Source organism: Tachysurus vachellii, chromosome 4 (assembly GCF_030014155.1).
Source record: "Tachysurus vachellii isolate PV-2020 chromosome 4, HZAU_Pvac_v1, whole genome shotgun sequence".
Lineage (NCBI taxonomy): Eukaryota > Metazoa > Chordata > Actinopteri > Siluriformes > Bagridae > Tachysurus > Tachysurus vachellii.
The window spans coordinates 22,233,696-22,259,485 of record NC_083463.1 but is presented as its reverse complement, the minus strand read 5'-3'; the positions used below and the strand labels follow the sequence as shown (position 1 = coordinate 22,259,485).

At 36.9% G+C, this 25,790-nt stretch overlaps 1 protein-coding gene across 1 annotated transcript in view; it reads left to right on the top strand.

The window, feature by feature from the left end:
• Positions 1-25,790, top strand: part of shq1 (SHQ1, H/ACA ribonucleoprotein assembly factor) — a 57,161-nt gene that overhangs the window by 1,084 nt on the left and 30,287 nt on the right. The window contains exons 2-8 of the mRNA XM_060868372.1: positions 3,764-3,940; positions 4,539-4,603; positions 10,207-10,329; positions 10,428-10,594; positions 12,702-12,814; positions 15,195-15,289; positions 24,829-24,986. Of these exons, the coding sequence (XP_060724355.1) occupies positions 3,798-3,940; positions 4,539-4,603; positions 10,207-10,329; positions 10,428-10,594; positions 12,702-12,814; positions 15,195-15,289; positions 24,829-24,986 (864 nt within the window). The 5' untranslated portion in view covers positions 3,764-3,797. The remainder of the gene's footprint in view (positions 1-3,763; positions 3,941-4,538; positions 4,604-10,206; positions 10,330-10,427; positions 10,595-12,701; positions 12,815-15,194; positions 15,290-24,828; positions 24,987-25,790) is intronic.

Here is a 25,790-nt window from a genome sequence, read left to right as displayed (position 1 = left end):
TGATGTAGCCTGTTGAATAGATTGTTTAATAAACTGATGTATATTGAAAGACTTCTATACAATGATACTGTATGTTGTATTGATGAAGTTTGACAAATTAAAAGTCCTGCTCATCACAGAAATACTGAGTGAGGAACAAAATACAGTTTCTCTGGGACTCGCTGCTACATTTAACATGAAATAGCTGTAGGCATTAAGCAGGGACGTGGTAGTTTAGTGGTTAATGTTGGATTACTGATCGGAAGGTCATGAGTTTGAATCCCAGGGCCACCAAGTGCCAATTCTAAGGCCACGAGCAAGGCCCTTAACCCGCACTTGCCCCGCTGTATAAATGAGATGTAAGTCGCTCTGCCATAAATGTAAATTTAAGCACAGGACAGTAGAGTTTGGATTATTACTGCGCAGAGTAATAGGTGGTGGTAGTCCTTAATGACTTTTACATTGACCTAAGTGCAGACAATGTAAAGGTTAAAGTGTTAATATGTCTGTGAATATAATGTGAGTGATGTCTTCAGATGTCAAGTGGCTGGGGGCAGTACGTAGTGTAATAGATGACAAGAGGGCTGAAGGAGAAGTTCAGCCTGAAAATGTAAGTGTCTGGCAGTCAGCTCTGTTCAACACTCCCACTGCCTGTTGGAAGAAACTCTTCAGACGTTTAGAGAGACTTGGCTGGGATGCTCTGTAGCTTGTTTCCAGATGGAATAGGTCTGAGGGGTGAAAGGGATCCTTCACAATGCTCTAGGCTCTTCCTTTCACTCAGTGTTCATGTATGTAACTGTGGGTCTGGGAACACATGATGCGCACCCATGCCCAGATCTTTGATTTGTGATTAATTAACTGTATGACATAGTTAGTTATTTGACAAATTCTATTGTTGTAGTGACTGGAACCTTCCCAAGCTCCCACGTTGGAGCTGGTTTTGTATGATAAGGAAAACTGTCTGTTACATACATAGAACCATAGATACATATATATAAATAACATTGAATTTCACTCCTCTTATACAATGGAATGGAAATCAACATATTGGAAAATTTCAATCAGTATAAACAAATGAATTATTTAATCCCTACAATTGTGACAACAGACCCTGTTGGCTTTTAGTGTGAGACTCTTTTACCTCTGTTTTTATACCACTGTAGTGGTTGATTACATCTTAAAATTCTAAGTGCTTATGATGCACTTGGCGTCTTAGACAGCAGAAATGGGTTTGATATCACTATATGCATTAAAGATAAGCATTTTAGAACTAATGGGATATATGGATTTATGCTGTCCCTAGTAGGCTATGTTAAAACAGAAAAACTGAGATAAAGAATTTCAGAATTTTCAGTGTGAACCCAAAACAGGCAGAAGTTCCATTTTTTTAGCCTCCGGTAAAAAAAGATTCAGACCAGCAGAGCCACAGACATCCTGCAAAATTACATTAGGAAATGAGTTTCTGGAGAGTTGAGTCAGAATATGGACACCAATGTGCAGCATTAGGAATAAAGTATTACATATTTTAGTCATATTTTACACAGTGTCGCATATGCTTGTGAGTTGGACCTTAATGTTTTAAGACTCATATATTATAAAATGTGTTATTCTGTTGCAGATGAGTGCTTCTGTGGTGTGCAGATGTAACTGAATGATGCTGCCACATGTTTCGCAGAGTAAACCTTTGTCACACTTAAGTAACAAAGGCCTGTATTCACCACCACCTTGTGGTCAGCAGCAGTTGTATTATATCACACTATGTTGTGGTTGAACAGTGTGAGCTCTCTCACTTTTAGTAGTAGAGCAAGAGTGTAAAATAGCTCTTATGTGTGTGTCTTTCCTGTTTAAGGAGTTCTCAGTGGATGACTGAACAGCCACCAGATGGAGTTGTAAACTGTATTAACACCAAGAGACACAGCCTCACAGCTTGAAGATGATCGTTTGTTAGATGTTTGATGAGGATAAGACAAAGAGCACAATACTCACGTGGCAATGTTAAATTTTTTTTACTGTAGCTTGTGAGCTTAGCTTGTGAGCTTGTACTAATAAACCGGACATATAGAATTATAAATGTACTGTTATAAAATTCAGGGGGCACGGTGGCTTAGTGGTTAGCACGTTCGCCTCACACCTCCAGGGTTGGGGGTTCGATTCCCGCCTCCGCCTTGTGTGTGTGGAGTTTGCATGTTCTCCCCGTGCCTCGGGGGTTTCCTCCGGGTACTCCGGTTTCCTCCCCCGGTCCAAAGACATGCATGGTAGGTTGATTGGCATCTCTGGAAAATTGTCCGTAGTGTGTGAGTGTGTGAGTGAATGAGAGTGTGTGTGTGTGTGCCCTGCGATGGGTTGGCACTCCGTCCAGGGTGTATCCTGCCTTGATGCCCGATGACGCCTGACAGGCTCCCCGTGACCCGAGGTAGTTCGGATAAGCGGTAGAAAATGAATGAATGAATGAATCTTAAATAAATGAAATAAAATAAAAATGTCACAATTACGGCAATGCACACTGTGGCAAACTTAAATGAAAACTCCAGTTTTCATTTACTCAACAAAAACATCCAGTACGAATTCTTATTTTTTCTACTAGTGAAATTTTGAATTTTGTCCATAATATTGTGCATTTATAAGATTAGAATACTATTTGAACAGAATTATACCTCCAAATTTGCACTACATGTATTTTATACCATTTTTGGGTCTTCAACAATCTGTTGCCATATAGTTGAAAGCACACACTTGTCTAGAGTGTTTTTATATGCTGCAGCATTAAATGTTTGTCACTGGAACTAAAAGACCCAAACCTGTTCCAACTTGACCATGTCTTTGTGCACTGAGCTCCACGATGTCATGAGCTGCAACCTAAATGACATTCTTATGCACTATTCTATCCCATTTCTTAGTATGACTTGTGTGAATCATTGTGTTGACCCTGAGTATTTCAACAAGACGTACTTGGATGATGCAATTTATTGAATGATATTCAAAGATAGGTGATTAGACTTCTTTCTACAAAACATCTTATAAATGACGTTTATATTATCCCACATTTGTGCAATTTATTTTTTAACATTTTAAAAATGTACCATATTCTGCTAAAGTTAGTGCCATCACATTACAGTATGTGTGTTTAACCTAATTTGCAATCATTTAGGAAATGGCTTATTTATTCATTCTTCTTTATACAAAAAACATTTAAGACAATATGACCCTTCTAAAATTATACAGTAGACAGTTGAGTATATAGCGTATAGTATGGCAGTTGGGAAGCAGCTTTTGTTTCCAAAGGTTGGAATAGAACATCGTCCATGTTTGGATGAACTGCACTGGAGGGTAGTGCTGCATCAGACCTTCTGATGACTGGCATCGTTGTACAAACTCATGTGCTCTTGTTGCTGATGGCCAAATACTCCAGCCATGTATTGAGGTTGATGTGGAAAGATACATATCTAGTGTAGATCCCATGCCATCTCCTGGAACAAAAACATATTAGTACGTTCCTTTACCCTTGAAATAAATATAGGTGTGTATATATGTATATATATATATATATATATATATATATATATATATATATATATATATATATATATATATATATATATATATATATATATATATATATATATATATATATATATATATATATAATATATTAGTTTTTTCTTAACCACCAGGCCGTGTAAATGTTATGTGTTGCAGCATTAATATTTCCAAAGCAATACTTCTGATACACATCAGCATATCTTTCTTGATAAAGCTGTTAATGACTCATTCTCATTCTTTTTAGCCACTCAGACGCTGAACAGTTTCAGGAACACATCATGATTACGCCAGCATTTGAGCTGAGTCAAGACTCCGACTTCCTGACGCTGGTGATCCGCGTTCCTTACACAAGAACATCTGAGTTTGACATCTACGTCGATGGAGAGGACTTCAAGTTCTATGCTAAGCCCTATTTTCTCAGGTGTCCGTCCTGCAGATGAGTGTTTCATGCTAAACTTATGCTAAATCCAATCAAAGAACAAAGTCTGACTTTCCTTGGGTAGCCTTCTAAAACTTTATTTGGTTAAAGTATAAAGCTGAATGCATCTGGTCAATGTTCAGTTTTTGCTAATAATTTTTTGTGAAAATAGTTCTGTATATGAGGGGGGCACGGTGGCTTAGTGGTTAGCACGTTTGCCTCACACCTCCAGGGTTGGGGGTTTGATTCCCGCCTCTACCTTGTGTGTGTGGAGTTTGCATGTTCTCCCCGTGCCTCGGGGGTTTCCTCCGGGTACTCCGGTTTCCTCCCCCGGTCCAAAGACATGCATGGTAGGTTGATTGGCATCTCTGGAAAATTGTCCGTAGTGTGTGATTGCGTGAGTGAATGAGAGTGTGTGTGTGTGTGTGTGTGTGCCCTGCGATGGGTTGGCACTCCGTCCAGTGTGTATCCTGCCTTGATGCCCGATGACGCCTGAGATAGGCACAGGCTCCCCGTGACCCGAGGTAGTTCGGATAAGCGGTAGAAATTGAGTGAGTGAGTGAGTTCTGTATATGTCTCTGATTTTCTTTTGTTTCTACAGGTTGACTCTGCCTGGAAGGATAGTCCAAGATGGTAGAGAAAAGGCTTCGTTTGATATTGAGAAAGGTAACATTGCACTTACTGTCAGAAGGACTTTTTTTAATTTTAGTTACAGACATGCTACAATGCTATTAAAATCTATATTACTGTATATCTTAGATTTCTACAGTTTCTTTGCTCTTAAAGCTATTAGAAAGATAAAGACCATTGAAAGAACATTATTTGAGCATATTTATTTTTTATTAATGTTAATTATTCGTTTAATTTTTAGTCTAACATTTGAAAAATGAGTCGAGTGTCCATTTTAATAGTAAGTGAACTAAATTTATAATAACCAAAACATTTAAGCCAAAAAATTCAATTTTTAATTCAACAGTCCAAAGTGCATGTTTCCAAAATGCCTCTATCTTATCTAGACATTGTTTTAGCAAACATCAAATGTTTAATTTTGCTATGAGGTCTCACGGTTTTCTTCTGATGACTCTTCTATGAAGAGCTAAGTTAAAAATGATGTTCAGTACAGAAACATTCTGTAAACATATTTAATTCTTGTTCGTTGTTAGTTATTCAAATAGTACAAAGTCATAATTCTGGTAAACAAGTGACAGAGACAGCTTGTCAAATTTCACCTTCCAGATTAATGTGAAAAGAGTAAAAGTAAATTAGACCAGGTATCTTAGGACAGTGTATGGTTATGGCATATATGTGGAGAAAAAACATCTAAGCATGCTAGATGTAGTGCATTACATAATCTGTTTTAAGTCTCTTTAGTTTTATAGGACTGTTAACAATAGACATTGCACAAAGCATCTGTACAGAAATCTGGAAGTAGATTTCTAGTGAGCAATCCAGAAGCAACAGTGGCAATAAAAAGCTCGATGAGATGACACGAAGAAACCTTGAGAGGAACCAGACTCTAAAGGAAGCCATCCTTTTCTGGGAGGCTCTCTAGATTCAGATTAAAAAACATAATGGTCCCATTGTATAGTATGAAGACCAACCATATTTAGTGTGTTGAAAGGATGAACACTGTAGTCTTGATTAATTCCGCTGGTATTGGTATGAATTATATGGTATAACAGTTTTTAGGATGTCCATTTGTATTCAGAACAGAATAATGTCAGTGCGGTTTTGTCATCCTGGGAAGCCATCCTCAACTCGTTTGTATTTACGAGTCGAGAAGTCGTAATTATGACATCAGATGTGTTTTTAATCACTTTATGAAGCCACTGTGAACTTTAACATTTACAATTATGATATAAAATGCAAATACTGTTGTATTTTGTTTAGGCAATTAGCTTGTTTTATTATACATTTGAAAAGGAATACAACGACACTACTAAATAATCATCATTAGTTTGGTGTATATTTTACTTTTTTTTTTATCTCTCTTAAATGTTAAACAGTTTGCTTGTATTTCAGTAACTCGCTGCGTATCAAAAGTATAAAAACTGGAATCAGCTTTTGAGACCAGTACATTCAATTTCGAGGAATTTACCATCAACTATTAAGTTTTCTGAATGTCATGCCCAATCTTGAAATCTCTGAGATCAGTGAAAATCCATAGATTCTTGCTCGTACAAAGCTCTTGGCAAAAGACCTTTCTGGGTCAATCAGGCAGGTTAGAAACACAAGAAGTGTCACAGTAGCCTAAGTACAATACAAATCAGTGTTAAAGTATTTATGAAGCATACTTATTTTTTAACAGTCTGTAAATTGTTGAAAACATTAGGATGGTAGCTCAGCCACTACTGTATATCTGTATGCCAGATGGTCTCCCTTATGTTTTTTATTCCAGAATTGCTCCAATAATTAATGTTTCTTTTATTAATGCCACACATTGCTCTGTAACATTTAATTTTCTTTAAATGACCTTTTTGGTAAAATCTGTTCCTTTTCTACTTGTGCAGTAATGATGACTACATTTAAGACACATTTTCTATAAAACTTTTATATAAGGTTAACAGTACCGTAGATTAAACCTTCCTGTTATTTTGGTAATAAAACTTTACTTCTCTAAACTCTTTTTAGAGAGAAATTTATCTTAAATTAATTTTAAATTAAAGCCACAAGCCATGAAATTTTTAGAGCAAGCATCATTTAATTAAGTAATTCAGAACTTTCCACCAGTATGAACTGCATAGTTTAGATTTGGCCTGCTTTATTTACAAGTAATGATCACAGTCTAGTCATTAAAAAAAGCAATCCAATAAGATACTTGTTCAGGATACTAAATAGAATTTTTAGCATATTTTGAAAACATTCCTATAAAATTTCTCTAAGGATTTTTTTTATAGGACAATATGACTTAAATGTGCAAGATTTTTAATGCAATGCTTTTTCTTCTGCTGCTCTTTGAATTGTCATAGAAATGGAATAAAAAAGAAACAAGAATAGAATTCTAATTAAAACTAGAATTTAACACTGCAGATAGTGGGGAAATAGACATATTTTGTGTGTGTGTGTGTGTGTGTGTGTGTGTGTGTGTGTGTTTGAAAGATTTATTTTTAAAGTCCAAAAAAGTTTCCTCCGTAATATCCATTAACATTCTAATAACAATACATCATTTTCAATATTAAGTAAAGTTTATCAAATAAGTTATTACATGATTTAAATGAAAAAACAAAATCTCAGTGTGTACCAAGTTACTATAAATGAAAAACGTTCTTACAGGTTGCTAAATTCCAGTAGTACAGGTCAGATACTTTAAAATTACAATTAATATATTAGTTTAGAAATATTTAGGGGTGAGCCCACCTCAGCTTGAATTATCCTTCAGCTACCATATTTGCATGTGCTGGAAAAAAGAGAGAGAGCGAGAGAGAGCGAGAGAGAGCGAGAGAGAGCGAGAGAGAGCGAGAGAGAGCGAGAGAGAGCGAGAGGAATTGGCGTATTAGCAGTACATGGCAGTTGTACTACAATTAGATTTGATTTTCTGTCTTCCATTTCTCTGACTCCAGCATAATGGATGATGGCATACTGAAGAAATGAGAATAAAGATTTCAGCTGTTTTATTATTCCTTTGATTTGGCATACTGAGTCATGCGTTAATCAGTTAATCTACAGAGAATGAAAGAATAGTTTTGCATTAAATTCAATAGACGTCAGTCAACTGATACATTGTTCTCAGTGGAATTTAAAAGGCCCGAAAAATAATCTTGAATATATTAGCTTGCTTCAGCTTAGAGGCTTTAAACTTGGAGGACTAAGAGGAGCTAGAAGAGTATCTGAATATGCTCTGCTGATGATTTAGCTAAACAAAATGACGTGACATACGGCTAAGTAGGGCTAATTCGTTCTCATTTGACCCATCCAAAGCATCCAAATGGAAAGCAAATACAGGATACACATAGTTATTCATATAAAATAAAAAAAATATTTCTTAAAAGCATGATTAGATTACATCCAAGGTAACCACAGAAGAAAATAAATATACAGGAGATTGTCATCTTGCCTAAATGTATGAGTGTAAATGTTCTGTATATAATAAAAAAAAAAAGGTTCTCCAATTTGCTTTTTTTTAATGCAAGAAAATATCATGATAACTGTATGATCATGTAGTAGGTTAATTATCTAAGTGTTTAACAAATATTTAGGTAATGTATAACATCCATTTTAGAGGGAATTATAGCTGTTATGGGTTATGGCATTGGCACGTATAGCTGCTAATTGCGTGGCGTCACTGGTGTTTATTGCTGATGTGACCACTGATTGAAGAATCAGGAATTGAATTCTGAAGTGTATAGAGCTATACTTACTGCTCAGATTCAATCAAATGCTGCAAAACAGATAGGATGGCACTTCACAATACTAATGGATAATGACCCAAGTACTAGTAACCCTTTTTTTTTTTTTTTTTTTTTTTTGGATAAATGGATACAAACTTATTAAGATTGTCTTTTTCACAAGAGTGACTTGGCCAAGCATGCAACAAGAAGACGCAACAAAAAGTAAAGATACAACAACAAAAACATTTGAAAAACCAAACACGATTTCCAACATGATTATACCGTTAATTCCACCAGCAAAGGAAGCGCAGTAAGCTTAAAGACCCAAAACATGGATATACGAAGAGATGCCAATATTTCTAAAATGCTTGTGATCATTCACACCAAAATGTTGTCTTTGCTGCTATGATTTAATAGAATCAATGGACCTTCATGTCCTTGAGTCAAATGGTGGTGCTATTGAAAAGGTAGGCTATTTCTCAGCCTGTGATGGTGTACTAGATTTGAAAGAAACTTTCGCCAGAGATGCTACAGGCAACAAAAAAATGAGGCAATACTGTGGCAATGCTGTTTGAATTTGACTGTAAAATCTGATTTTATAATCCTCGTTCATGAAAAATGTAAACGTCCGTCTGTCTCCTACACACACACACACACACACACACACACGTACTGCGATTTCATCATGGAACCAAACAAAATACATCATATCTCATCATTTCCACATTGTCGCTACAACGGTAGTCAAATACTACTGTAAGAAGTACTCTAGTTGCTCTATCTCCTATGTCACTCCATACTTATCCCTGTCTTAGTCATGCTAAATAATAGATTATCTCTCCTGACAGGCAAAGTGCTGACATGTTTTAATGATCATATCTGTTTGCAGTTCTAATTCTGCAATATTACTATATATTTTTTTTTCTTTTTTTTTTTGTCCTTTTTTTTTTTTTGTCCTTTTTTCTGCCAAAATCACTTCAGTGCACAATCTGGGAATAATTAATGGTGCTTGCAAAGCAACATTCTTGTTATTGTGCCGGACAAAACTTCGGCGCGTAACTTGTCCCGCAGCTTTTGTCCTAGACCCATGAATGAGGTGTCAAATCGACCGGCTCATTGAGGAGAGGTGTGCTATGACTTTTATAAGCGATCCAACAAATGATCGCACAGCGGACGAAAAAGCGGGCAAAAAAAAGTTAGCACAACATGGACATGTGACATATCAAAACAATCAGCACAGTGAGGGGAACTTGCAAGCGCCATTCACATTTTCTTCAGGAAATGTACATTCTAGTTCATATTAGAATTCGAAATGATTTGAATTATTCGGATCATTCTTAGATCTAGACCCAGAATATCTGTACAGCTGCTTCGATGTGTGGCATTGTCTATGGAAAAAGCACTATTTCAATAATGTTGGTGTATGTTCCTGTGTACATCCGTTCGTTTCATTTCAGCTCATCTGTAAAAAATTGTGCCTTGCTGCACGTGACTGTAATAGAACTAAAGACAAGGTAGTATGCTAGTTGACGTAGTCAATCACAATCTTGATTACAAAATAGATTAATGCAATTACCCAGCAGGAAATTGCTTTCATAGTCATATGATGCTATCAGACATGCACATTTTAGCAAGACATTAACATTAAACGCTGGACAAAGAAACTAAGGAAGCTGTTAATGGGAAGGTTGTTAAAGATTGTTGCTTATTCTCTGAATTTATATTCATCTTGGCTTTTGTGCCAACATAAGGAAGAAGATCATGCAAAGACTTAGCTGAATATAATAAAAAAGATTTTGGGAATACACCAGTGTTACACTGAGTTTTACTCCTACAGTTTTTGCCTAATTAAATATTGATGTTTTTGCATGATAAAAATGGTCCAGTCTTATTGTACTTGTGTCCATTCATTGAGTGAGAGAGAATGTGTGTGCTTGTCAGGTCTCTTTACAATGTGCATTCCTAAGGAGACAGCAGGACAGCACTTTGAGGGACTACAAATGCTGACTAGTCTCTTAGCCCCCAAAGGTACCAGGTCTGCACAACCTCTGGTTGAAGAGATCGGTATGTTAAAATGTTTCTATAACTTACTCCGTTTTTCAATGCAACTCCTCTACTGTCTTCTGCTTCTTTTTTAACTTCTCTTCTGCCTGACTTAAAAGGAGCATGTGGCACGAGTGAGGCATGTCAGGAAGATAAAGATGAAGAAGAGGATTTTGATTGGCAGCTGGAACAGCAGCCGTACATTGAGTCATCAGAGGAAGACTTGAAAAAGCTGCAGAAATATGGCTTCGGAAACCTCAGGACCGGGGTTTTCTTTCGACTTCAGGTATTAAGAATAAATATAAAGGATATTAAAAACGTTTAACTTTGTGACCTTTTATTGTTTAAGAAGCACATTTGAGCTGTCAGGACTGGAAATTCTGGAAACGCTTTCTTAGCACATTTCTCACTTTATAGGCGTTTATCTACACACTAAGCTTTTGATTAAAGCTTGTAACCTCTGACATCCATTTAGTCAGAAAAGTCAAGAAGTTGTCCTCAACACTGAGTTCATCATATCAGTATGGTTATTACAATAAACAGTACCACTTCGGATGGATGGATGGATGGATGGATGGATGGAAATTCTGACCTGATCAAATTAGACTGTTCAGTTTAGATATAAAGAAATAGCAGCTAGTAATTGAACTAAACAGTATCGCACATATAAGCAGCGTGAACTGACAAGCGTACATATTTTTAAATATATATTGTTTGTAACATAAAATTGAATTCAAAATGAGCAGCTGAAAACCATAAAAATAAACTCAAAATAAGCAACTGGGATATTGCACGAATACAATGAGTACAGATGTTAATCTACCTCATAAAGAAAAGAAAATACTACTTTTTACTACAAAAATATTGTATTTTTGTTAATCAACATAGTCAACAAAGAGTTGGTTAAAGCTACGAGCTAGTGTTGTGAGACTGCGTGCCGTTTAAGCATGGTTAGATTAGTATGATTCAGTTACTCCTGCTTGATATATTGCTGATGTTTGGCAACTCAAACCTTCAGCTGCCTCCACAGATTTTTTTGGGGATTACGGACTGGACCCTAATGTGCTTCTTCTTGAGCCACTCCTTTGTTGACTTGGCCATGTCTTTTGGGTCTTTGTCATGCTGGAATACCCATCCATGACCCATTTTCAGTACCCTGCCTAAAAGAGAAGGAGGTTCTCAACCAAGATTTGATCCACAGTCCCTTTGATGCAGTGAAGTTGTAATGTCCCCTTAGCAGAAATGTTTGACAGTGGGGATGGTGTTTTTTGGGTCATAGGCAGCATTCCTCCTTCTCCAAACAAGTTAAGTTGAGTTGATGCCAAAGAGCTTGATTTTGGTCTCATCTGACCACAACACTTTCACCCAGTGCTTCTCTGAATCATTCAGATGTTCACTGGCAAACTTCAGACGGGCCTGTACATGTGCTTTTTTGAGCAGATGCACCTTAAGGGCACTGCAGGATTTCAGTCCTTCAAGGCGTAGTGTGCTACCAATTGTTTTCTTGGTGATTATGGTCCCAGCTGCTTTTACAATATCCTCCCGTGTAGTTCTTGGCTGATTCCTATGTTCTCATGATCATTAAAACTCTAAGAGGTGAGATATTGCATGGAGCCTCAGACCAAGGACTGACAGTTATTTTTGTTTCTTCCATTTGCGAATAATCGCACCAACTGTTGTCACCTTTTCACCAAGCTACTTGGCAATGGTCTTGTAGCCCATTCCAGCCTTGTGTAGGTCTTCAATTGTGTCCCTGACATCTTTGGACAGCTCTTTGGACTTGGCCTTGGTGGAGAGTTTGGAATCTGATTGATTGATTGCTTTTGTGGACAGGTGTCTTATACAGGTAACAAGCTGAGATTAGGAGCTCTCTCTTTAAATGAATAAAAGCATAAAAGACACCTGGGAGCCAGAAATCTTGCTGATTGTTAAGGGATCAAATACTTATTTCACTTATTTAAAATACAGATCAATTTATAACTTTGAAATATGTTTTTCTGGATATTTTTTTTGTTATTCTGTCTCTCACTGTTAAAATAAACCTACCATTAAAACTATAAACTGATTTGTTTCTTTGTCAGTGGGCAAACGTACAAAATCAGCAGAGGATCAAACAATTGTTTTCCTCATTGTGTATGTACAGTGTATATATAGGACACTATAATAGATTACTGATTCCACTAATATTAAACATCTTTCATTAGGTCTTTAAGCTCATACCAAACAAACAAAAGACAACCATTAACATAGGCTTTTTTTAAACCATGTTTTTCCCCCACTTTGTAGCTCAAATGTCCTGGGAAAAGAAAACGCCCCTGGACTCTCTGAACAATTCTCTTGTCGAATGCAGTTTTTATTAAACAAACAAATCCTTTTTTATGTGTTCCAATCAGGAGGAGCTGTCAGAAGTGATTGATGTGGAAGACCCAGAAAACTCTACCCCTGCCAAGAGAAGATCTGATCGCTTGGACACAGAGACCACCATATTCTGTACAGATCACTATCTGTGAGTGTAACTGGCATTCATTTACCTTTGGATCAAACATTACCCACTGAAAAGTATGAAAGTTCACATTGCATTTCAGTAAATTTCTTTATCGAGGATCTTAATGTAGAAAAAAGCGTAAATGTGTTTTAGAGGTGCCAAAGATTTAGCTTTGTGATTTACAACATTGCAGGAAAGACTTTTCTAAAAGTGAAAAATTCAGTTTACTCAAAGTGAAAGGATCAACCTATGACATAAATGACATATTTGTTTGAGGTGGCAGTTACTTTCGATTTGCATCCACTCTCTCAGTATTGTGAGACAATAGAAAGCCAGCAGAAAAGCAAGGGGTTGCCTAGCAAGGGGTTGCCTAGCAAGGGGTTGCCTAGCAAGGGGTTGCCTAGCAAGGGGTTGCCTTGCAAGGGGTTGCCTTGCAAGGGGTTGCCTACCAAATTTCTGGTTGGTGAAAATGGAAAAGGTGCACAACAGATTTTTTTTTTTTTCTTAGGGTCGCTTAAGATTGTTCAGATGTAACAGTGTTTGATCAGTGTTTACCAGGTAAAAAGTCAGTGTTGAGGTGTGAAGTTCTTTAGTCCTTTGCTTCTCCTCTCTGAATTCAGCTGAGATGCTCCAAAAGTCTTTGCACTTCCATTCCTTTGGAGTCATAATACAACAGCCTTAGTTGCTCTACACAAGGAACGTGGGCTTCACTTTGTGTAACCTGCCATGGTCTAAAGCACATGCAGCTACATCTACAGCCATGCTAAAAAAAATAAAAGTGTTTGTTGATGACCCATTAAGTGCAGAGAGTGTTTCTGGCACAGCTCATTTGTATTTAGTGACACTAATAAACCTCTTAAAAAAGTTCAAGGTCATAAAGAGCTATTTAAACAAAATGCAGAGATAAAGGCAGAACGACAGAAAAGGAAGTTATTTTGACATGAAATGAGCAATGAATGTAAAGGCTGAAAAGCAGAAATTGAAGTTATTTTGACTCATGCCTATGCCAATAAACAGTTCTTAATAATATGTCATGTTAATAACAAATCTAGCTGTGAGCAGCAATTATCCGGGTTCAACCACTTTAAGTATTTTAAGTGCATGTGTAAAAAAAAAAAATAAATAAATTGCATTTTTCAGCAAGCATTTAAGCACTTACATTGGAGATGGAACAAGATAATGGCGCACTGTCTGTTGTACAGATTCTTAACACACAATTCAAAATGGCCAATATGGTAAAATTGAATTTCATTCAACTCTGTATGGTTCACTGAATCTAATTTAATGACAAATTATACAGAAGATATAAGCAAAAAAAGGAAATGTTTTATGTTCTATAATGTGACCAGTAGAAGGTGCTGTTATGAAACTGCTCTTGTACTCTCAAGTCAAGGTTGTTATAAGACACCAATTCTGACGTTAATATCACAAATTGTTAAGGAGATATAAGCTCATGTTAGTTTTTTTTTTCTGTGCTCACTGCTGTATTCATTGAGATGTTATATGCGTTATATATATGTGTCTATAAAAAACTGTTGGATAACTTTAAGTCTTGAAGCCAGAAGTTTACGCCCACATGACTGTTAATGTTGACTTCTTGAGCATGAATGAATATTTGCACCTGTTGTAACGGTTGTTTGCGAGTCCTTCAATTCTTAATTTGAAAAGATAGATTTCATAATATGCTGGAAGAAGATGCTGGAAAGGCAAAAAATGAGCAGGACCTGTAAATTTTTTTGTTAAGAGCAGTGTGCAATTTTAACTGCTCAGGACAAACACAAACTATCACAAAACATAAAAACAAGGCAGTGATCATCCTGGGTTTAACAACCAGTATTAAGAATCAAGCAAATGTAAACTTTTGAACTGGTTCATTTGTGTAGTTATTATTCATTCAGTTATTATTGTGTATTTGTTTATATGTACACATTCGTTATGTGCAATAGGATATTCAGGACGGCACCAAATAAATGAAAATTTTAGGATCCCTTGTTTTTATTTAATTCTGCAAGGATTCTGCAAGGCATATGTAAACCTATGTCCTCAGCTGTATTATGCAGACACATTTGTACTATTAAATTTGGCATTTAAAAAGCAGTGATTTCACATTTTCCCAGAGCTGTCTTTGTACTATGAGTAAGAGCAGACTGAAATTATTTAAGAGAAGAGATGCCAAATATATAGCGTTAAAAGCATCACATTAAAATCACCCGAAATATTTTTCAATTCAGACAATTAATACAACTCAGTGTGTACACCCACCAACAAACCCCCCCCCACCCCACCCCCATGGTAGAAGGTTACAGAGGTACTGTGCATTATGAAATTAAAATCTGTAAAACATTCAAATAAAAACACAGCTACCGTAAAATCATCACAGACTTTTTTTTATTATTAACAGGTGTGATTTATACGAAGGTGAAGAGATGAGGCAAGTTCATTTGGATTTTAAGCCGTGGTGGATTGAGCCGAAGCCAGACTCTGACGCTGAATCTAGTGAGTAAACATCTTGAAGTTACCCCTTCTATCAAAAACAGTTACTCTGAATGGTTACTTGTGTGACTGACTGTTTAGATTATGTACTCTGTTGTAAAAGTGATTATTACTAGTACACAATTGCTATTAATGCTGACTTCCTGATGGAAAGTGTGCTTTAAAACACATTGCATTTGTTTGTTATAATGAAATTGTAAAATTGAAAATATTTTCTGCAGTGTGATGACCTTTTAAAAACAGGGCAATCCAAACAGACAGAAAAAGATTAGCTTTGACTGGAAGGAATATATTTTGCTATGAAAAGTAGTTTTGTCAAAAGCAGTCTGAAACTAGTTTACTGCTACTGCTACTACTACTGCTGCTGCTACTACTACTGCTGCTACTACTACTGCTGCTACTGCTGCTAATACTACTGCTACTAATATTACTACTGCTACTACTAATACTCAAACCAGTCTCACGGCAGATCATGACATAGTCACAAAATTTAATCTATTGATACGTGTTTGCGGACACGAATTTCCTTTTTTTTCGTGTCACTCAGCACGACTTTCAATCTAATGTATTTCAATAGGAAGCATCTTTCATGTCTGCACCACATTTTTCTTTGTCACTCGGAAGCATTGTTTTTGCTCATTTGTTATTCATTTTTAAACTTTAACATTTAACTACATTACTCAACATTTACCCAGGAGATTTTATCCTTGTTTTAATTGCTTTATATTCTGTAGGGTACTAACCATTGTGCTATGGTATCTTTGGTATTATTTGGTGTGTCAAATCGGACAGTTAGCTGTAACAAACTAAATACTACAGTACCCATGAGCCTTATCTACTTTTACTATGTTCAGGACGTCAGCTAAAACTACCTGATGACCCACCGCCGTTTCTCTTTTAATGATATCCTCATCTTTCTTTCAACACATAAACACGAAAGTGTGCTTGATAATTCAACAATACGATGCCATGACCATCCGTTTTATTTGATTCTCGTGATTTCTGCAGGCCGCAAATTCCCAGGTAATGTTACTTGAATGTAATGATCAAATTTGAACGTTTAGAATTCGTGGCCAACACAAGCACACTTTCGTGTCTATGTGTTGAAAGAAAGATGAGAATATCATAGTATTTAGTTTACTGTCCGATTTGACACAAACCAGGTCAAGAGAACTCAGAAATCAGCACAAATAGCATAATTTTATACAATAAATACTGATTGTATTTCCACCCTTTGCAGTAACACATAATTTCTCAATATTATATTCTTTTAAGCGATGACTGTATTTTTAAACCAAATAACATACAAATAAGTAGCATGTTTTGGGTTGTAAGTAAATACAAATGAAATAGACCGAGACAAAACATTGTGAATCGTTGTTGTTGTGTTTTGGGCTGTAATGTCACATGGACCCCAGCATACAACCAGTTAGCTATAAAATCTTCCCATTTCCACCTTTTTACTCTTGTCTATCTGCTGTGAGACTTTCTTTCTCTGTCTGCTTTGATGTTCTATGAGGTTTTGCTTACGACATACCCGATCTGCCCAATCTCTTCTTTCTAAAGCACTCAAATGTGATTTGATTAATTTCACACTAGTTTGAAATAACCTCCTGAAATTAAATTAAGTCTTCAGTGTTTCTCTATATTCAAAGGTGGTATTTTCCTCTCGTAGCTTAAGTTGAACTTTCTGGAATTGCTACTATCCTCATTTGATACGATAAAACATTCAATACTGTTTTTCTTTTTAAAGTAAATAGTACGGAAGTCAATGCTAAAAAATTAGGGTCCTGTTATTTTGTGAAGTGACAAATGTAGAAATAACAATGTGTGAAAATAGACTTTCCCAGTGAATTTCTTGCTAATATCAAGAAACACAGCATTATGAGGATCTTGAGCATATATTTAGAGGTATACAGTATCTAAGCAGTTTAAAGCATTCTATTTTTTTCAATGCCTTCAATAAATAACTCAGCAGTTTTATCAGTTATCCACTCCAGATTAATTTCTTTCTTGCCATCAATGCATCGGCTTGTCAAGGCTGTGAGACTGTAAGTGTGTGTCACAAAGCCTTTTATACATTTGCACAGAGCTATTTATGATCATGAAAAAAGTGTTGATGGTAGAGGTATGTGTTCTTTTTGACTCGAATTGAAGTAAGCCTTTACATGAAAGATCAGAATTTATAGTACTCCACTACAAATGAGAAAAAACTGTCACTCAAACATCTGTTTGACATGGACAGTACTTCAGCTATTCTGTTTTAATTACAAGACAGCAACACTGAAATTTCTCATTAATTTGTAGAATTCCAAGCATTTTATTCATTCTGACCTGGAAAAACAAAGTTTGCGGTTTTATTAGGTTTTTCACTCGGCTATCAGTTGTCAGAATGAACCAGCAGGTGGCATCACTTTGCCAAAAAATAATGTTGAGTGGGATTTGGGGGATTTGTATCTAAATCGCTAATGGCATCGTAATTTATTGACTAGAGTATTAAGATTGTGGTTCTTTTGGATCTTGTGGTCAGTTTAAATTACTTAAGTCTATGGTGACTCATAGAATAACGTTGAATGCTGTTGTAGCTATGGTGTTAAATTGCAGAGTCATTTTGAATCTGACATGCAGCATGATTCATTTGGGTATTTTGGTCAGTGAGGCATACACACCACTCCAAACTGCCTACTCTCAAACCCACTGTCAGTCTGCTGTCTCTCTCTCTCTCTCTCTCTCTCTCTCTCTCGTTCCTTTCTCTGGCATTTAAAATCAATGGGTTTATCTGACACATTTAAAGCTGTGATGCATGGGTCATTGACTCTAGTGTGTGTGTGTGTGTGTGTGTGAGCGTGCAAGGAGAGATGAGAGCGATTAAGCGCTGCAGCGACGTACCGACAATTCAATCACACACTCGCACACTTTGTCTGCTTTGAGCAGCCTGTTAATTTTGCAAAAGCCCTACGGCCCTGATGAACAAATGACACTCAGCCACCAGCGTATGGTGGCTCAGAGGAAGCCCAGGAGGGGAGAGGATTAAGATGGAATAGATAGTGCTATTGAGAGACAGAGGGAGAGAGAGATAACGATGGGAGGCGAGGCGTGTGTGTCAGATCCGCAAGAGCATGACTGTGCCACCGAAGCAGCTGTCAGTCTTCTGTAAGCAGACATCAATCAGCAGTGTGGAGCTTTGATACGCTCACTGCGAGACATGCTCTGTAAAGAACAGCTACTTAAATAACGCACACATTTCACACCCGTCTGCCTCGTGAAGTCATCTGCGCACACACATACAAATATCTACAAATATCTATGCATAGGATTCTCGCATTTTTCTGACGAGATATCCTGTAGTGTTTCAGCTGATGGCTTGTCGTGTTTTTGTGTGTTAATTAGAGTGGTGCTCCAGGCTTTGCACCACCTGCACACTCATGAAATAACAAGCCTTCTTACACCACTGTTTTAAAGTAAAGCTCAATTCAGCATTTTGTGCGCACACAAAAAAAATATATAATTTTTAATAATAATGATGATGATGATAATAATGATGATAATAATAATAATAGTTATATATTTCAATTATAAAACATTTACTGTTATATTTCAAAATCTATTTATGTCCATGTCCACTACGTACACTACTAGTTCATGTATGAACAAAAGATTTTTAACCAAAATATTCTCTACACTCCAGACAAAATATGTAGCTTGTTTTGGGTTGTAGTAAATACAAATGTAAGAGACTTAGACAAAACACTGTAAGTTGTTGTTTTTGTTGTGTTTTTTGGCTGTAATGACACTTGGACCTGGCACATAACCAGTTAGCTGTAAGATCTTTTCATTTCCTCTTTGTATGATGTCTTTTACTGACATCACTAGAATATTTCATAATTAATGGTTACACAACTCCACTTGACTATGTGCACTTGTAGAAATAACATTATTTATTCATGCTATCTGGTGTCACCCAGATGAGGATGAAGGATTTTGAGACCGATTCCTCTCAAGGTTTCTTCGTCGTTTCACCTCGGGGAGTTTTTCCTTGCCATTGTTGCCTCTGGCTTGCTCATTTGAGATATAAATATAAAATAAAATTTTAAACTTCATTTTTATTCTGAATTTTTATATTCCTGTAAAGCTCCTTTGTGACAATGTCCGTTGTTAATAGAGCTATTTAAAGAAATTTGAATTGAAAATGTGTTTACGGAAATGCCCGTGTAGACCTATTTGCACAGTGTAGACCTATTTGCTTTGGGCGAATTAAATATTTATTCACAAAGCGTTGTAGGATTTGACATTTTATTAGAAGCTTTGCTTGTCTCAGATTAAGTAACATAGCCACACAGTATAGAGCCTCTGGCACAATGATGCTTTTAAGTGGCTCTTAAAAAAAGTGGCTTTTAATGTTCTTTCACTCTGCTCCATATCAGAACTCAGATGAGGATGCTATAAAGCTGTGATGAGAGATATCACATTACTGCACTTAACCACAACACACTGGAAAAAGTGTAAGCACTGCAAGAATTATAAAAAAAAAAAATCGTCCCGTAAATTCAGTAAGACCAGATACACCTGTTGCTCTCTGGAATTCATTGCCAAAATGGAGGGAAATAAATGCAAATTACACAAAAAATTTGTCTGTTTAAATTCAGACAGGCAGTCAGACTGAAGGTTTTCAGTGAGGTTAAAATTCAGGGGCAGTTGATGAATGTTTGGCTCAATATAACTCCTCAGTTATGTCCAAGTGTGTAACCTCCAGAGGCAACCAGGTTTTGTGATAAGATAGATCCTTGTGTACCTAGAACTGAGGACGTTTTCATCTTCACACATTCCCCAAAACCACCAGTCACTCATTCCCCAGACTTTTTGTAATGGCTTAATGGTATTTTAAATGCTATTTTATGTGTTCATATCCATTACCACCTGTCTCTTTTGTGTTAAAGGTTCTTTGAATATTTTTTTGCTTTATTGCCATACAGTCTTGGGGGGTTTAAACTCAGAACCATGACCCCGAAGCCGTAAAAACCCTAAATCTAAACCCTTAACTCAAAACGCTATACTCAGACCACAAAATACAAAACCCTGAACTCAAAAACCCGGACCCTTAACTCAAAACCCTGAATACAAATCAATGAAATGCTCAGAATTCTAAACTCAAAACCCTAAACTCAAAACCATAAGACCATAAATTAAAACCTACCCCCACAATTCCAACCCCAAAGCCCTAAACTATATTCCCTAAAAATCTAAACCTCGAAGCATAAATCATTCCTCTGGGGAAAACCCTTAAACTTTTTTCATAGAGCTCTACAACCTCATTATCTCTCAAATGTCACCTGCACCGATGTTTAATGTCAATGTTGGTTTTTTTTTTTTCCCCTTGTCATTGTCATATGTTCTAATACACACTGCACTGTCATCTGAAGGGCCTTTCCCCTCCCCCGCAAAGACATGCTGCCAACACTATAAACAGGAAGACTTTAATCTGCAGCAGATACCAACCTCATGATATTCTTCAACCTGTGAACATTTTTACAGCAAAGATTTGCCAGGTGGAAGAAGTGTCTCAGATGACACATTTTCTACAGATATTTATCAGATCTGATCTAGAGCTGATGAACTTTTCTCTCACACACACACGCACGCACACACACGCGCACACACGCACACACGCACACAAAGCATTAAGCTTGTCCTCATGTAAAGCCACCTTTTATTGCTCTTTAATTGCCAGGATTGACAGTTCCAAGCAGGCTGGCTGTGATTCAGACATCGTAAATGCCACTGCCAGAATACTTCTCCTGCCTCCACACTCCATCAACGCTGTTTGCTTTTCAGAGATTCCCCTGACTTCATCATCCTTGTTAAGTCATAAAAGGAAAGATTATAAACTCATGCTTTTTTTTTTTTTATGCTTTGAATGCTTTGAAGCTCCAAACAGACAGCCTAAACATTTCGGATCAAACCCTTAAGCTCGTGAAGTGGCATTGCTTCCTGATATGTCAGGATGATATAAACCCTGATATCAGTTTGTTTTTTATCCAATTTTAGTTGCTAAATACTTGTTACTCTGTTGCTTGTTGTTCTCCATTCAGCTATAAATTGAAGGGTTAATGCTGTTTGATCACTTAGACAGAGCCCTGTTCAGCCGTCACTACCATACATGTGCATCGTCATCGTCATCATCGTCGTCGTCATTGTCATCATCATCATCGTCATCATCGACATCATAATCATTAACTTCCCTGTGACGGCTGGACTACTGCCTTGGTAATGTTGCCAGCAACACAGAGCCTGATCTAATCAGTAGCTTTGTTTATGTACCGAACTCACTGGCCTGATGGTTGCTGGGGAGATATGACGATATCAATATCTTGAGATATGACATCTTGACAGACTCTGTTGAGATGATGAGGGTATTGTGAATGCACTGACCGACTCCAATGTTTACAGCAGTTGCATGTTTCCACTTGCAAATTTTGTCACCGCACCGCTTTTCTCTACTCCACTGGGCGTTTCTTGTGGATTTGGTTATGAAGAAGCAAAGTCATCCCCTATTTGTGGAGCTCTTATCTGACTGGCTAAACACAATGTGTCAGTCATACTCATTTGCATGAAGATGAGCTTCACTGAACTTTTACCTTGGCATAACGAGTATCTGCTCTCCAGTGACATTAATGTAATGCAGAGCAGAGACTGGACATGTGGACATGTAGAATAAGTATCTGAAAGGCTTTTCACACTTGAAATAGTTCAGCATGATTGATTGTGGACAGGATCCTGGGTTATCTTGTTTCATAGAGCGAGAGAGAGAGAGAGAGAAAGAGAGAGAGTGAGCGCTCCTGTCATCATGTTGCAGGAATCCAGCGGCTCTTGGCCAACCCAAGACCCAGCTGCAGCCAGCAGCCTTGTTTTGAAGTGTGTGTGTGTGTGTGTGAGTGTGTGTGTGTGGGTAATGGCCTCCAGATCCTAGATCTGTTGACTGTATATATCAAGTGCTCTGTATTGGTGCAGTTCACTCTCCTATGCTGCTGCCAGAGAGATCACTCTCAGCCATACCCTTAAAGTGCTCTCTCTCTCTCTCTCTCTCTCTCCCTCTCTCCATCCTATGCTGAATTATCAAGGCATCAGTCAAACTCATTAATCCCCTCTCCGTGCACTTACTTCAGCTGCACACATTAAACATTTGCAGTGATCCATCACCAAGCAATAAACTTGCATCAGAGTCCAACTTCTCGTGTGTGTGTGTGTGTGTGTGTGTGTGTTTGTGGTAGTTTGCTTGGTTTGTTTGTTTTTGCACTTGCACCGGAACAGTCATCCATCTTCCCTCGCACAATATGTGTGTTGAGGTGGCTTTGAGAAAGAGCTGCTGTGAGGATAAAATTTCTGCCTGTCACAGCGGTGACCAAACTCTCATTTTATTGGGGGACAGATGGAGAAAACATAGGGGGTGCAGGCCACAGGCTATCTGGAAAAAGAAAAATAAATCATTAAACAGTCATGCCCGATTTCCAATATTATATGGCTTTTAATTTGTGTAAACTTGCTTAATGGATCTTTCTTACACAGATAAGTTGCTGTACAGTTTTCTACTTTTTGTCATAGGTTATTTTCTTCATTACAGCAACTGAGTTTTGATAAAATAAAACAAAATGAAATTAACTTCTCATCTAAAAAAAGTTCTATTTTATTTTTTTCAATCAATTTGTATAAAAGATATTTTTGGTGCCACTGTGTCTATCCAAAGACCCAATTACGCCATCTCTTAGTATCTACTGTATGTATACTGTAGTCTCTCTTTCAGACTCTCTCTCTCTCTCTCTCTCTCTTTCACTCTTTCTGAAATCAAATTCAAGTTCCAAGTCTTCCTTGGCCATAACTGTTTCACCAATGTCTACAAAGCTAATTAAATTAATAAACAACCATAAATAATGTATAATCATAAATAAAGCAAACGAATCCAGCAGCTCTTAGCCAACCCAATATAATATAATATAATATAATATAATATAATATAATATATATATATATATATAAAAAATAGATAACATAAGATCATTAGATTAGATCTCTCTTTCTCTCTCGTTTCACTTTTCCGCATTTCATCTGTATTGTGTTGTGATTGGATCTGGATTTCCCCACACGATATGTAAATGAGAGCTCTTTAGCTAGGTGGAGTGTGGTACGTCAAACAGCTGTCAGCAGAGATTTGGTTATCACGCTGTGTACTTCTACGTTTTCATCTATTAGTCTATTTCATCCATATTTTAGTCATCTTTCAAGAGGAGACGTAAAACCATGCCAGAGTGGGCGCACCCTGCAATTTCGTTCACGTTCATTTGTCACAAGGAGTAGTGAACACGCTAGCAGGAGAGATAACAAGCAAGATGAAGTTCATTCAATCAGCATGCATGTTGATATTGATGAGCTTTATCGATTGGGAAGGAGGGCAGGCTGCTTGCTGAGTGGTAAATGCACTGTAGAGAAGAAGATAGCATGGGTGATCTGCCAAAATTGCAGTTCGGTGTAGAAGATGATGTAGGAGGCTGTGAGTGTGTCTGTTTAAATGAAATTCAGAAAGTATTTATATTTGCTGAATTGAAGAATTGAATTGTTTTTAGCTAATAAAAAAATCAAGAGTATAGACATTTTTGTTTCTTTTATTATTCTGATAAACCTAGAATTTGGTTATATTGAATAACCCTCTTTATTTATTTATTTATTTATTTATTTATTTATTTATTTATTTATTTGGTTAATTCATTTTTGGCAAAGCCCAGAACTAGCTACTATTTTATTTGATGACATTCATTTAAGGGTTACTATTGCAGGCTTTATTATTATTATTATTATTATTATTATTATTATTATTATTATTATTATGAATTTTTGGTAAAACCAGCAAACTAAAACATCTTACTAAGCTTCAGACACGGACGCACTTCTCGCTCCGCATGACTCAAGGTGGACTCGTGCAACGGCTCGTCCACTGTTTGCAGCAGATGTAATTAAAAAGGAAACGGTCTCAGGTGGTGCATACTGGCCTTTGCTCAAAGACCAATTAGCACAGTTGGGCGCAGTTTCATTTGACATTGATGTGAATTTGATTGGATGTCTTTAAAAAAATACACAGGAGAAAAAACAGCATGGTTTAGCAAATGGGGGAAAAAATCATGGCATGTTACATTTACAAGTACATAAAGAAAAGAGTAAAAAGTGTTTTGTTTGTTTTTTTTTTTTCTTTTGTAAATGTACTTACATGAGAGTAAATGTACTGAATGCCAATATCACATGATTAAAGTAAAATAACAATGGATTTTTCATCCTTGAGTATTACTTTCATCCAGAGTAATAGTATTCAGGTCCAGTGATACTCGAGTACAAAAAGTACAAATCTTATTACAGTAACTGTATATAATTACACAAATGTTTTTCACTCCCAGGATACATTTTAAGAGACATTTGCAGTTCTTCCAGGATTTTGCAGTTTTTTTTTCTTTTCTTTTTTTTTTTTTTTAAATTGAACCTTTCTGTTTTTCTCTCTACAGTTGTGACTTTCACCGATGAAGAAAAAGAACAACTGAGGAAGTTCACAAATCGTTCCTATGTGCTGGATAAGGCAACTAGATACCATGTCTGGCTTGGTCTAGTGGATATCATTCTGGCCTACGTCTACGATGTGCGCACTACAGAAGGAGAACACAACGTAAGTGCGACCTTTGTTTACCTTTGGTGTATGACAGACAGCTGTAAAGAGTCTCTGATTTGGTGGAATGATGCACATGGAGTGCAAGGGTGGACTCGGGGACACAGGGTCTCGGGGACTTAGGTTCCTGGGTTTGAACATTTGCGGCCCTAATGGACTGTAATCACAGATTATTAACGGAGCGGTACAGCATACAATGGGAAAGCTTAAAATCATCATTTAAAGCTATAACAAGGCAAAAATACAATACTGTGAGTAAAGCTACAGTAAATCAGGTTCATCGCCACTTGCTGTATTATGAAGTCACTGGAAAGGTGTTCCATAGTAATAAACTGGTTGCCATAGTAACACTGTGTTTCAGCGGGTGGTGCAACTAGCATTTCGCAAATCAGATTTCTTGCAGCTTAAATGAAAACTTCTCAAGGGAGATTTGTGTATAAAATTCAGCAGTGTATATCAATGTCTTATTATATGGGATGAAGTAGAAGCAGTGTGTGCTCTTTGCCACGGTGCAGTGTGTGCTCTTTTGTCTTCACTTTCATTTCATTTCAGTCGCTGCCATAAGTGCCTACATATTTGCATACAGTAAAATTTTTCATAGCTTTGTTGCGTTGGAGAACACTGACACGCGAACTGACAAATGCCAAGTGAACGTAATCCTGGGATATTTTGTTTTGCGCTGCTCATTCTTTACCCACGGGTAACAATTAATCCTGGGTGTTCATAATCTGACGTTTTACACTGTACATTCTAAAACCATGGATTAACTTTCTTAGTTGCATATTTAGAAAGGCCAACCACCTT